This window comes from Erpetoichthys calabaricus, chromosome 1 (assembly GCF_900747795.2).
Source record: "Erpetoichthys calabaricus chromosome 1, fErpCal1.3, whole genome shotgun sequence".
Classification (NCBI taxonomy): domain Eukaryota; kingdom Metazoa; phylum Chordata; class Cladistia; order Polypteriformes; family Polypteridae; genus Erpetoichthys; species Erpetoichthys calabaricus.
In genome coordinates this window covers 75,661,422-75,675,707 of record NC_041394.2, presented here as the reverse complement: position 1 = coordinate 75,675,707, position 14,286 = coordinate 75,661,422, and the positions used below count along the sequence as shown (strand labels likewise).

Genomic DNA, 14,286 nt, shown 5'->3' with positions numbered 1-14,286 from the left:
CACAGTTCCAAAGGTACATGGGGTTACCAAAGTGATACCCCAGCTTTTGTCTAGGTTTTTGTACAAGGGCTAGACAGAACATTTTTGACTCCTGGGGTAAATGTAGCTTTTTAAATAAGCAGACAGAGAAATATATATACACTAACAAAGTAACCAATAAATGCATGTGTGGTAAACTCTGTTTCTGAAATTCTCAAGATCCTGTCTTTTATTTCTGGCCCCGGGCGTGTTTGAATTCTTTCTTGCAGGATGTATAACGCTGCTCGCGTTCGGTTGGGGTAGCTGCCGTCACGCTACCCTTCGATCTTTTTAAAGCCTGTACAGCCGCTGTCCTTTTTGCTACGGCCCTGGGACAATCTCTTGGCACCAAGTCTCATGTTTACGGTCCCCGCGAGATGCACCGTGGCAAGTCTCCTTGGTCTTGCGGGTCTTTTAAATGTCTTTCGAGATTATCACGTATCGTAGCCTTGCATTTGCTTTCCATTCCAGGATTTCCTTTTATATATAGAGAGACAAGGCAAACAAGCCACATTGATTACTTTTTTCTAACTACTTTATTCCTTAACTGCTACCATGAGTCAAATGACAAAGTTAAGTGACCTTTCATATTATACTTTCAAAAATCATCATTTCCTCATGCCACACCCAAAGAAATTATTTCTCTTAGCTTTACTAAGTTAAAACTAAGCATTTCTACGGGCAGTGATGCACCTCAGAAATATGTTCCTGTTTTTAATGATAATATTTATTTTAGGTTCAGGCTCCAAGTACTCTCTGCATGGAGTTTGCATGTTCTCCATGTGTTTTTATGAATTCCCTCTGAGTGCTCCTCCCAGAGTCCAAAAACATGCAGGTTAGGTGGACTGGTTGTGCTGGATTGAACTGTTTGTGTGTGTGTTCACCCAGTGATGGGAAGATGTACTGTCCAGGGATTGTTCTTGCCTTTCACCCTGTAGTTGATGTAATAGGCTCCATTTGCCCAATGACTCAAAATAAACTCTAAATAAGCAGATGCGGAATATGGATAAACAGAGACCTGTAACAATACTGTACATTAGTCACCCACTTTCTTTTTTAGTAATATTCATGTGAGAATATATGCCTGAAAGGAAATGAAAACATTTACTTTTTATTATATGGCCATTGTTATTTGTCACTTTATTACTGTTGTCACTATGATAATAATCCTCTTCTTGGCCCCAGCACTATACCAGTTTTCTAATTGTGGTCCTCAGATTAAAAAGGTTAAACCCCCCAGCACTAGAAGATCGTTGCCAGTTCTGATGACTGCTAATTCAGCTGTAATCAGAGCATTAACGTTGCAAGGGGATATGCTCTTCGTCTCCTTTAAGAAGTTCTTTTTCTATACAGTACTGTACTGTGAATATGCTATCGGAGGTTACACGCGCCGATACTTTTGAAAGCTCTACGCATGCGTAAATTGCACAAGGAATATGATTTTTTTCAAGAGGATTTGCATTTTTCACTATACGCACTCCTCTAGTCAGTTCCACGGTGACTTGTGGTGCTCTGGCTCTGCAAGTGAATATTATTTTGGGTCCGAGGACACATGAGCAAGTTGTATCTCTCAGGTCCAATCCGCGAATGATACATTATGTTTTCTTATTACAGTATTGCATTATCTCCGCGAAGAATAAATTGCAGCAGACATGACAGGCTTTCATTGTTGTCTGTTTTACTGAGGCGGAGCTGGATAATATTGACGTGATCGCCATTGTCACTACATTTAAACACATTTCTTACCATTGATCACTTATTCTAAGTACAGCAGGTGCCATGAAAGCCGTGTTTAGGTAAAATGTGAACTCGACTGGCGTTGGTGGTATAGTGGTTAGCATAGCTGCCTTCCAAGCAGTTGACCCGGGTTCGATTCCCGGCCAACGCAAAGCATACTATTTTTACGCTTTAAAAATGTTTACTATCAATGTGTATAATGTAACATCTTGGCCATTCCTTCAAATAACAGCGGACGTGATCTGCTTGTTTCACCCTTGTATAGAACACACCGGTAATACTTCCTGCAAAAAATATACATTACGTTGACGTTAAAGATTAAACCTTCGAAGCTCTAGGATGGGACATTTTCAAAATCTCACCACTTATCATGCGTTTATTAACACAACAGTCCATGTTGTACCAGCATTCAAGGCTTCTTTTTACTAAGTTACTTAGTAATAGGAAAGGCCGAGTGCAACACCTTTCTTTAACGTTGTATTTCACATTACCCTTTATTCTGACGGACTAAACAAATGTACCGCAAAAAATGTACACATTAAAATATATTATTGTTATGGTGTGAGCAATCACAAGATGAACATGAATTATATATCTCACAAAAGTGATACATTTTGAAAATATTTTCGTACAATGTAATAAACGGAAAAATATTGCCAAGTTTTTAATTGCACAACGCCATCGTCTTTCTAGTCCAATTTCTATGAATTATCAATCAAGAGCAACAGCAACAACGAGAAGCAGTTGATAAAACACTGGCGCGTATGGGCTTATGCTGAATTAGTGGAATCGCAAATTTTTAATTTTTGTTCAAAAGTCGTACGCTATTATGAGCAGGATCAAGTGAAGACAAGCGAGCCCTGATGCAGTGGTTTGGAAATATGTGCGATAAATCACAAACCACATTCTTTCTCAGAAATCGCCCAACCTGTGTATATCTCGCGAGAAGCTGGTTTTGGCGGTTCAAGTGACTGAGCCGCTTCGTCATCATTCTCATGGGCCTAATGTTTAACGTCGTTCTCTGCTCCCGAATATGAAGGAATTAGCACTTAAGGTATGTTGAGGAAAGCCAAGTACTGTACTAGATAAAACAGTTACCATTAAATATACCGAAAACTGTAAAGCAATCAGATATGACAGCCTGTTAGATGGCGCACAATGAAGCGTACAGGCAGTGGGAAGTATGATTGTTTAAACATTTACTAGAACATTGTTTTAAATATCAGTATGTAACTCATATAGACCTAGCAGTGGTTTTTATCCGTGGCATTCATGATCAATATTCGTGACTTTTTTGGCATCCAAAGTCTGACAACTGAAATCCAAAATACGCTTTTATTAATCTAGTTTAAATACACAAACATACTTATTAATGTGTCTAATAACACGTTCTAATTTTGTAATTTCCTGCAGTTTAGTTATGTCCAGATATTAAGACAATTAGGAAGTGGCTGTTAACATGTTTAAATGTATTTTTATGAAAACAGAGCATACATAACTTATATAAAGATTGATTTAACCAGTTGTTCTATACTTTTTACACATGTTCCTTTACTGCTATGCAGTTTGCATCTCAGTCAGTCACTTGCAAACCCACTTAGTCCAAGGCAAGGAGACCATATCACAGAAACATGGGCTACTAGTAGAAGGTTTGTAATCTGAAGACAGAAACAGCCCCGGACAGGGAACCACTGTGTCTCAAGGTTTTCATACATGTACTCATGCTGGGGGCTTTGACCTGTCATCCTAACCTGTAATATTTAGTGATGTGTGAGGAAAACTCACAGAGGCACAGGTAGGATGTACAGATCCCACACAATTAACATCTACTGTAGGCACAGGATTTCAAACTAGAAAACTAAATCTCTGAAGCAGCAGCAAACACTGTTCTGCTACACATTTTCTACTGGAGTCCTATTTTTTAACATGTGTACTGAAAATGTAGTGTGAGTTTATACCAATAAGCAATATGAAATTAAATGAGCTGTCTACTATAAGATACTATATAATGAAGTACTGTATTTTTCGTTCCTTTTGACGCAAACTGCTTCTCAAATTTAAAGATTTTATTTTTTTTAAAAAGTACAGTAGAATTGCCATTCATACTTTTTTTCTGCAGAAAAAATTGGTGTTAACAGTAAATTAAAATGTAACATTTACCAAGAGCTAAATTAAAAAGTTGTAAGTAACATTTACCAAGAACTATGCAGCTTTAAAAACATAATTTAGTGCACACACCCTCACCAAAGCCAATTTATAATTACCAATTAAGTTAACAAACAAATCTTTAGGGATGTAAGATGGAAATTGAGAAATTACATACAGATACATACAGAAGATGCAAACACCACACAGGCAGTGACCTGGTACATGATTGAAACCCAGTATTCTGGGTTCCTGAACCACTTTGCTACCCTTCTGCCCATGAATTTAAGACATACAATTCAAATTTAAAACAGACTAGGGGGCTTGGCCCCCTGCTCGCTTCACTCCACTTTTTGAGACTTTCAAATTTTCCTACTTTCATTATCTCTAACCTGCTCTGCATGTGTACCGCACCGTTTTTGAATTCTTTACGATGTTCTACTTTGTCATCTACTCTTTGTCTTTTTCCAGCTCCCGGCGTGGTTAAATCTCTTGGCACAAAGTCTTGTCTTGCAGGACATGAAAGTGTCTTTCTGAGAAAGTCACGTCTCGTCTCTCTGAACAGGTCTTGTCTTGTCCCAAGATTTTTTTATATAATAGAGAGATATATGTAAGCATAAATGTAAATATACAAAGTGTAACAATTATTTGTAGACAAATTTATAAGTGAATGAAGAGACAGAAAAAATTTGCAGTCAATAAATGAATTCCTACTTTCTTTATTTTCACAATGAATTAATTTTCCTGAAGATACTTATTCCAGTACAGGAGTGGGGACAAAGCCTGTCCCACAGACACCAGGAGCTCAGTGATCTTTGAAGACATGCCAGTTCTATCACAGGCTGCACTAACCTTTAACACCCTAACTCAGTGGGTCAATACAAAGTTACAAGTTAACCTAACATGCATATATTTGGGATTTGGGAGAAAATTGGAATACCCAGAGAAAACCCTAGCAAATACAAGATAACATCAGAGGTAGGATTTGCACCCAGATCTTCAGTACCAAACACTGTACCAAACACTGAATGATCATGCTGTATTTAATCTTTCATTTTTTATTTGACGTAAATATCTCTATAGGCTAGATTCTTCAAAGTATACTGTTTTAACAACATTTAGAGAAAAGCTGTTGATGATATTGGTTAATTGGTAATCATTGTGATTTATAATTATTACTGTATAGTGAATATTTGCTAAGATCAAAGAAGGTGTAGTTTTGTGTCATGGCTTTACTGCATGTGGTATGTGATCACTTTTCTGAGTCTTAGTGCATATACAGTACAATTCATGTTATGAGACAGTATAGTCTGCCAAAAATGTATTCATCTCACTTCATGATATGGTAAGTTGTTAAAAGAATTGTACGGTAAAATCAAGGTTGCATTAGTACAGTCATATTTTAATTGGTTCTCTATAAAAATTAAGTATAGAGTGTACTAGGTATTCACTCTTGAAGTAAAACAAGACAAGTTTTTCCTATCTGCATACCTTTTGTGCTGCTTTTTGAGTATATTGTTCTTAAATCCATCATATTTCGTAGCTGCTTAAGTATCTGATAATTCAAATCCACCATGAAAATAGAAGGAGTAAGAAAGCAGTACACAATGGCCTTCTGCTGGCAGTTAAATCTCACATCTCATCTTTCAACCAAGATTACCTAAACTGCAAAATTACTGGTATGTGACTAAAATTTAAAAATGTTTAAGAAAGTGCAAATCTGTTGTTTGGCTGTTGCTCCTTCTGGTTTTTCTATACTTAAATCAATTTATCTTTGTTTTATGTACTACTAGATCATGGCATGTTTCCACATGTACCTCCCTCACTTTTACAATAAGGTTATGCTTGTAGAGCAGGAGGCATGTCCAGTGTTTGTCTTCCCACACTGTTCTCTCAGTACAGTGTATATGCCTTGCTTTCAATTCTTAGGTGTTTTCCAGTGAAACCAGACCCAAGCTCTTGCTATTATGGTAGTTCTTTTGGTCATGGCATCCATTCACTATCCACAAAGCTTAATTAGCAACTGCCAAGAGAGTCATTTGCTGTTTTATTACACATTGTTTTATTAATGTTCTATAGATAAAATCTGAATATTTCCAAGTACCTTTTTTTATAAGATAAAAAAGAGCTATTTATGTGAAGGTATTATATATTGGTATATGTTGTTCATAAATGCATTATTAAAAAGCTATTTATAGATATTCTGCTCTTTAACCATAATATATAAACTATCTGACTTCAGGTCATATGTCTGATGCTTCCATTCCTTACAAAAATAAAGGAGAAAATCTTTTTTCTTTGATCAAAAATATCTTAGAAACTGATGTAAAGCTTTGCCAACATGTTAAAAGTCTGTTAGTGATACTGAATTCATCATGTAATATCTTTTTTTAGGATCCAAACATATGTTAATCACATTAGGCTTAAGTAAATTCCAAAGTTGAGTTGACATTTTGATGTTTTGTTCGTAGTTGCAATTGCAGGACCATTCAGCTCAGTGATGAAATATGATACTGTTCATCAAGGTAAATAATGTTAAAGTGAACTATAATATGCAGTAGTTGTCATAGTGCATAAATGTATATATGTTTCTGTACGTTGCAGTGAGTCTTCTTCAGTATTTAAATGGTGCCTGAAAGTCTACCCTTTCTTTCTATTACATTAGCTATACCTAGATTAATTTTATGTTCTAACTATTCTGTCTACCATATTAATGGTGACTCTACTGTGCTGTGGATCAACTAATTTTTATTCCAAGCCTTTGTATGCTGTAGTCGTTCTTATATTTTGTAGGATTTTCCAAAAGTTTACTCCTCTGAAATGTATCTTAAGCTGTAATTAACGATCTTGCAATTAAGAACAACATTCAGCATATGAAATTAAAATAAGCACTGGTACAACCTGTCTAAAATCCAAAAGAGAAAATGTGGGCTTCCAGGGAGAATTTGATTACTCGCACTGGTCTAGTGCATGTTGAAATACTGATGGGCATGTTCTTTAAAAGGTACTACATAAAATAAATCTTGTTGAATTGATTTATGTATACAATGAAAGATCTATTTGCTTTTGTTGTGTGTGTTAAATAATTTTGATTATGGTTCAAGTATTTGAAGCCCACTGACTCTGATCTTGTCCTGCCATCAAACAAAGGTACCCTTTAAATAACAACCAAGGACTATTTCTTGGCCAGCTCTCAGAATCATATTCAGACACGCTGGCAGATCTCTATGACTACAGTGCAAAGAGGATAATGATCTTTATTGCACTGTAAAAAATGTCAGTACTGTATATTTAATGGTAAAAATACTGTAAATGGTGATACCTGTATATCTTAAACAACACATTTCATTATTTTTTACAGCCAAGTTCTGTAAAATCAATATTTTTTTACCGTCAACATATGCTATATACCGTTTACTGACACATTACAGTTACACTGGAAAAATTGCTGTTAATTGTACTGTGTAAAACTGTGAAATAGCAAAGGTAAACAACTGTAAAATGTAGAATGGTAAAGCTCTGTTTCAGTAACACTGAAGTTACAATATTTGCATAAGGAAACACCTTCTTTTACGTGTTCCATATTGTTCCTGGTGAACCACATACCTTTGAACTGTAGGGAAGAAAGCTTAAACAAAGTTAGCAGACTCATTTTTCCCTGCGTGCTGAAGGTTTTTTGAGGTTATGGAAGCTGATTTATGGTGGGTTGTATTCAATAAGCTGGCACAGCTGTAGGACACCATACACCATAAATGCAAACTTTACTTCTCCACCAGACAATGTGCCGTAACTTTCTTAAACATTGAATTCTTTTCAATGTGCATAATTAAATGATACGTGTTTGCTATTGGTTGTTGTTACTTTACTGATGCAAACTGTGTACTGGTGTTTGATACTGACAATATTTTCTAATGGTTTATTGATTGGCATATTTATTATAGTGCATGGATTTCAGGTTATGGTTAAATGTTCACTTCTATTGGAATGTGTTGTAAAAAATAAGTTATTTACTACAAAGATATACCATAGACCTAAAAATATTGTCCCCTTCTTTTTTACTGTAAAATTCTGGCAACCACAGCTGCCAGTACTTTACCGTAAATTTAATATTATTTTTTACAGTGTGCTTTAATTCTCTCCTTCTGTCTCTGTCACTCTCTTTGGTGCTTACTTTTGGGGCATGCCTATCATATATGTAAAATTTAACCTAACCTACTGTACTGTGCATCTCCGCCAAGCGCCTCAGAATATGCTCTGATTGCAAATGGCTCTTTCTTTACACACCTGCAGACGTTTTCTCAAATCCCAGACAAAACTGCTTATTCCTTCTTAGGGGGACCTTCTGGAAATCACTTACCTTCCAAGTATCTCACAAGAATTGCTTATTAGCCTATTGAGTAATATATGTGTTTGTTTGAATCAGTTCAGCCATGCATTTGGGTGTGGACATATATTCAAACAATCCTGTTATAACCTAGAAATGCTGAAAAGATTTTCATTTTTATGGGAGAGCTTGTAACAGAAATAATATGCAAACCATCATAAGTGGTGTTGTTTGCATTTAAATAATTTATTTTTGTGTTCTGTAAATGTATAAGAAGTTAATTTTAATTAAATGCATTTTTCCCCAGAGATAAAACACCACCTTTCAGGGTTTCCTTTAATTCCTGTTGAAGAATCTGAAGAAGTTGACAACTTCATTAAATATTGTGGCCAACTCCAAATCATCTTTCAGTTTCAGGTTCTTTTTATGTTTTATATACAGGTGTTATCATAAAAGTAATTACTCAGTTAACATCAAATTATACCTAAGCTTGTTTATATAAAATACTAAGTAGTTAGTTGTTCCATATGTTCACTTTAATGGCTCAAAGACAAAGCCTCAGTGACTTTGAGAGAAAGTTAGTTCTTTCAGAATGTTTAGCAGGGGTTTTACTGATGAAGACTTCACTACTTCCTACTGTTTCACAAGGAACACTGTGTCTACAGTGTAGTTGGTATGGAAATCAGAGGGAAAGGCATCACCTATGGAGTTCCATATGAACCAAAAAGAATCTTCTTGACTGTGAAGCCCATGCATTGTCTGGAGACAGGAAAACAGAGACAAGTTACAGTACTGTACTACCAAAGAATGATAAATGGGCGGGAAGCTGGGGAGCACAGTGGACCAGGAGATGAGAACAGTAAAAAAAAGAAGAAAAAATGTGTTTTTTGTAAAACAAAAATTGAAGGTATAAATTATTTGCTGAAAGATTCATGACTAGAAGATTTATACTAAAGTAACATCTCGCCTGAAAAAGGGGCCTGAGTTGCCTCAAAAACTTGCATGTTGTAATCTTTTTAGTTAGCCAATAAAAGGTGTCATTTTGCTTGACTTTTCACTACTAAAGTAAAGAAATTTTGTGAGAACATCCAAAACAATGAGTGCACACATGATGCTGGTTTAAATTTCAGGACTGTACCCCCTAATAATCAGCTGTTATATGATAGCAATGGAACTCAGAAACGTTGGCACTGGTCAAAATTTTATTTCACTATTTACAGAACATGACAGTGAAATAAGTCTAAATTCATAATTTACACAGAAGGTGAAAGTAAAAAAGGAATCATCAGGAAAAGCCTAAAATAGTTTTCTTGGTAGCAGCTCTGTATCATTTGACTGCAAATGTAAATCTAAGGAGGGAGCAGGAAATTTAATCAAAAATGGTCCTTTGCAAACTTAACTTGGAGGGATATTATAATTGATGATTAAGCTACTTACAAATTTTAATTGGATTTGATTTTGAGATGGAGGATTTTAATAATCAGATGCAAGTTAACTGAAATCCAGTGAACTGTATTTAAGGACTAGGGTCATACATTTATACTTTTTACTATTAGTCATGATTCTTGCTACCTTGTTTAGAAATAACTCCACTGTAGTAAGTAAGCAATTTGAACGGCTTTACAATAAAGCTACATAATGCTCAGTTCTAATAGGTAAAAATTAATGGACTGACTTTTGAAGATACTGCCTATTACAAACCACATTAATTTCTTAATACAGTATTTCTAAAATAAAAAAATAAGACATAAAAAAGGATGGTCATGTGATAATTGCTAACCTTAGTTTCAGGTGGCCAAACTAAAATTTAAGGCTTTAAATTCAGTGGATACAGTTTTACTTTCTTTGCAGCCCTCTGACATATTGAATATGACCTTCCTGTCTCTTGGGAAAGATGTCATAAAGGTTTCATTGGCAATCACTGGAGACGACTGCGGATATCATCTACATGTTGTGACATATTCAGTAGGTCTCCAGTATGTGCAGGCAGCACTGATCCTGTGGTTTCCAATCTCCATGCCAGGTTCTGAATAAGATGTTTTGACGGTGTTTCCCCAACACTGTACTTCTTCTTGAATGCTATCTGAGACTGCTTGATGGAACCGCTACACCAATACGTCTGTGCAAGAAACACCCTCTGCTCAATTGTGTACACCATCCTTCCCTGTACTGAATTTAGAAGGGAACTGCCAGTGTATTAACTTTGTATACATAGGAGCTCACGCTAGGCACCAGTCCAGCAGATAGACGCCGACGTTCTTCTGCCTGCTGACAATCTCAACAGAAGAGCGCCATGCCTCACTCCTTTGTACACGGAATACTGTTTCCTTTATTTCATTTGGATTGCTTCATTATTATGACAATAATATGTTATAACTTAGGGCTCGGCCCTAGAATTACCCTGTGGGTTTCTCAGACAGAGATTAAGCCTCGTCCTTGACTAAAAAGGTGCTTTAAATCACACTAACTGAAATCTGCTTCCTCAGTTATGGTTAGAAATAATTCTAGACTTAGCCTAGTCCTGAATTAACTGAGCTGACTTCTTGAAAGAAGAATGGAGCTATTTCAGGAGTAAATGGCGGGCTAAATTAAACCACCAAGGAGGCAGGATTAACTTCAAATTAATCATTTGTCAAAGAAGGCACATGGATTACTTGGAGTATGTCAATGAAGATCAAAGAGTACCACCAGCTAGACAAGTTTTGGCCGAAAGAAGTAAACTATTGCAATATTTTGATGATATTAGTTTTCAAGTACATGCCATTGATATATACTATAAACTTAATGTTTGGAACTCAGGCTTTCATCTGTGACCCAAGAAGATGGTCTGCACCAGTTTGTTTGCAGGAGCTCATAACTTTAAGGTTTTTAGCATGTGGCACCTTTAACCGAGAAACTGGGGATTTATGTGGTGTCAGGGAACCAATAGTATATAAAGTTATTCACAGAGTAGGGCTATTTGTGAATTAGGAGGACAATACATAAACATACATGCTACAACCCACCCATTTATAATGTACCGCAGCACAACATTTACTGTAAAACAGATGTATTGTAATTTAATGGACAGTGATACAATTAATGTTCCCTGGATATGTAATTTTTTTTATTGTATCACATATGATACACATTTATTGTTTGCTTTTTGATTTGTTTAGGTATGTGAGAGGAGTGCAGCATTGAAAACGGACTGTTTGATTTTAAGACAGTTTCTGCATCGTGTCAGTCTAGTACATCCACAGGTAAAAAAATAAGAATAATGATACAGTATATGGAAAAGTTAACTGACATAAATAGGCAAAGAGCAGTGCATTGCTGTTTGACTTTTTAATATAATTTAAATTTTTTTGTAATGTTATTTATAATTGTGCATGTCATTTTGTTGGTTATTTTCTCATTCTTTCCTTCAGTCTTGTATCCTTTATTATGTTTTTTCTTTATTTAGCACCTTCATGAAACAATCTGAATAGTAAAACATAAAAAATGTTTTTAAAATTGAATTGACAAAGGCAATTTTCATTGTTGTTTTTAAGAAATTAATACTTTTCGATTTTGATAAGTTTGAGAGTGATAAGGTTTCCTTTTTTTTGTTTAGGTTCAGATCCATTTCATAAGGCAGATTAATTCTGATATTTCTTTCCAAACATTTGGGTGAGAAATGTACATTCATTATGTCTTTTTATTTATATACTGTATATGTTTTTGTGTGATATATTAGTTACTGTGACTGCCTTACTGCTCTCTGGAATCCAAATTTGATTCAAAGCACATGCATACTATTTGTGTGAAGTGTGGATGTTCTCTGTGTGTCTATGTAATGTATGTTATCTCATGGTACTCCTGTGGTGATATGGGTCCACAGCTCTTCCAGCAAAGGCCAGTTGTATTTAAATAAATAATCACCGCACTCGTGGCGTTGCAAGGGGCGCGGTAGTGTGGCTGAAGCGGTTTCCGGGTGGATTTGTGCTGCGGGCGTTTCTCACCTAAGTGCACAGGTGGGGGATGGTCTGCAGCGTAATTGATCCCGGGAACTGTTGATTGCCACAGCTGCCACGTCCATTATATACAGAGAAGCCCGAGACGGTTGAGGGAGAGAAAAAGAATGAGAAACAAGAGGAGGAGAAAAAGAGAAGGAAACGGAGGTTGCAGAAGGAAGCAGGAAGGGAGTGAGTGAGTGAGAGTAAGCCGGTGAAGGAAAGCGAGAGAGAGCAGGCTCGCGGCAGCTGAGCAGACAGCCTGGGTGTTTGGCTGACACCCAGGGAAGTAGTAGATGTGGTCACTCCGTAGTTTAGTTTCAAGGGTGGAAGTGACTGGGACACAAGTGACTCTCCGCGGGAGGCAGCGGGAGTCGGGACTTGGAATGTGGTGTCCCCAACGTGAGAGCCTTGGTCGTTGTGGAATCCCAAGTCACTGTCAGGGTGAGCCGACCGGGGCCAAGGATTGGAAAGGCGACTGACAGTAATAGTCAGACGCAGAGAAGGTCAGCTGCAGAGAGAGCGTCTCGCCTGTTGCAGGGCCCGTATGGGAGATGCAGGTGAGACGCTAATGGAACAGAAGCACCGGGCTTGGGCTTGTCATTTGTGTACCTGTGTTTAAAGACTGCTTCCTGCATAACGTTTTAACCTCGGTTTTAACACTAGAATTACCAGAGCCTACGAAAAAACTCGTAAATCCGTCCCACCTTAAATCGCGTCTTAGATCCGTTTGCACCTCTCCGCCAGAGTCCTTTGTCATCTAAATGTGCTGATAAACAAAAGCTACTAGCAGCCAGCTATTCCATCCCCCCACTGACTTAGAACGAATTTCTCCTAGCTCATGGCTTGCCTTGATTTGATTTTCTGGGATTGAAGTGGAGTTTTAGAGTGGAAATAATATAGTGTTATTTGGAATACACGCATTTCATGTGTGTTCCGTTTCTATAGTAGTCTGTGCAAGCACATTTTTAAAACAGAAACGTTTTTCATATTCTAATAGTAAATGACAAAATGTAGGCATAAACTATATAACGTATGAAGCCTGAAGTCCATATATCAAAGAAACACTTTCACAAAAGGTACAAATAAGAGAACACGTGCGCTTTTATTTGAAAATATAACTGCACAAAAAAATAAGCCATGTTGTATATGTTGACATTCGTAGTACAACCGCCGCGGTGGCGTAATGGTTGTCAGCTCCTGACTGGGGATCAGAGGGTGGCGAGTTCGATCCCGCACGGCTCCACTTCGAGAAATGAACTGCTCTTATTCTTACAATTTTAGAATAACAACATAAATTTGATTTCAGTCTGTAACAGCTGGTGTAACTTATGATACTGGTAAAGGTTAGCTTTTTTTTTTTTTTTTAATCACTTTTCATTCTCGCAATCGCATTCAGAATCAATCCATACAACCCCATCTGACATAAAGACGCGCTATAGGTCTGCAGTGTACCACGATGCATACTACCGCCCCCCCCCCCCAAAAGGGTTCTGACACACAAACGCTGGCGAAGCTGCCTTCTTCGTATCTCACCGTCACTTGAAATCAGCAGTTCTTAGCATTGCACCACACAAGCTGTCGTATCAACCACCAACTTTATTCTTCGGTTATAGTCTTGAATAAAAGTACACTTTTATTTATGTGAAAACAGCTGTGTCAGATGGGGTTGTATGGATTGATAAGCAGCTAAGAACTGCTGATTGTGTCTTTCTATTATTTTTACCTCCACGTTTTGTTTTTAATGGATTATTTATTGAATGAAGATTTTGGACACAGCACTTTACTTTGAACACTGTTTTTGATTGTCTTTTAATAAAAGCACTTTGCACATTTTTACATCATCCCCTTGCTGTGTTATTGCCTCACTGTCTAGCTCATCGGTGACATTACCAACGGTGTTGGGTTCAAGGGCTCCCTAATAGAAGATGGGAGCATGGAGCTGAACCTGCATCGTTACAACTCCACTTTCCTCCCAAATTCTAAACATGTGCATGTTGAATAAATTGTCATCTCTAAATTGGCCCAGTGTAAGTATGTGCATGCCTTGCAATGGATCATCATCCTGTCTAGCTTGGTGCCTGCCTT

The 14,286-nt window shown here is 37.0% G+C and overlaps 1 protein-coding gene and 1 non-coding gene across 3 annotated transcripts in view; both read left to right on the top strand.

The window, feature by feature from the left end:
• Positions 1-1,834: 1,834 nt before the first annotated feature.
• Positions 1,835-1,906, top strand: trnag-ucc (transfer RNA glycine (anticodon UCC)). Its single transcript has one exon. It is a non-coding gene; the product is annotated as a tRNA-Gly (tRNA).
• An 820-nt stretch (positions 1,907-2,726) lies between these two features.
• The window catches only part of zgc:195212 (DUF4554 domain-containing protein), a 29,783-nt gene continuing 18,223 nt past the window's right edge, over positions 2,727-14,286 (top strand). For both annotated transcript variants that reach the window (XR_007936548.1, XM_051935369.1), the window contains exons 1-6: positions 2,727-2,809; positions 5,444-5,579; positions 6,372-6,425; positions 8,532-8,641; positions 11,383-11,466; positions 11,820-11,875. Coding sequence is in view for 1 of the 2 variants with exons in the window: in XM_051935369.1 (XP_051791329.1) it covers positions 2,789-2,809; positions 5,444-5,579; positions 6,372-6,425; positions 8,532-8,641; positions 11,383-11,466; positions 11,820-11,875 (461 nt within the window). In the remaining variant the exon portion in view is untranslated. The remainder of the gene's footprint in view (positions 2,810-5,443; positions 5,580-6,371; positions 6,426-8,531; positions 8,642-11,382; positions 11,467-11,819; positions 11,876-14,286) is intronic.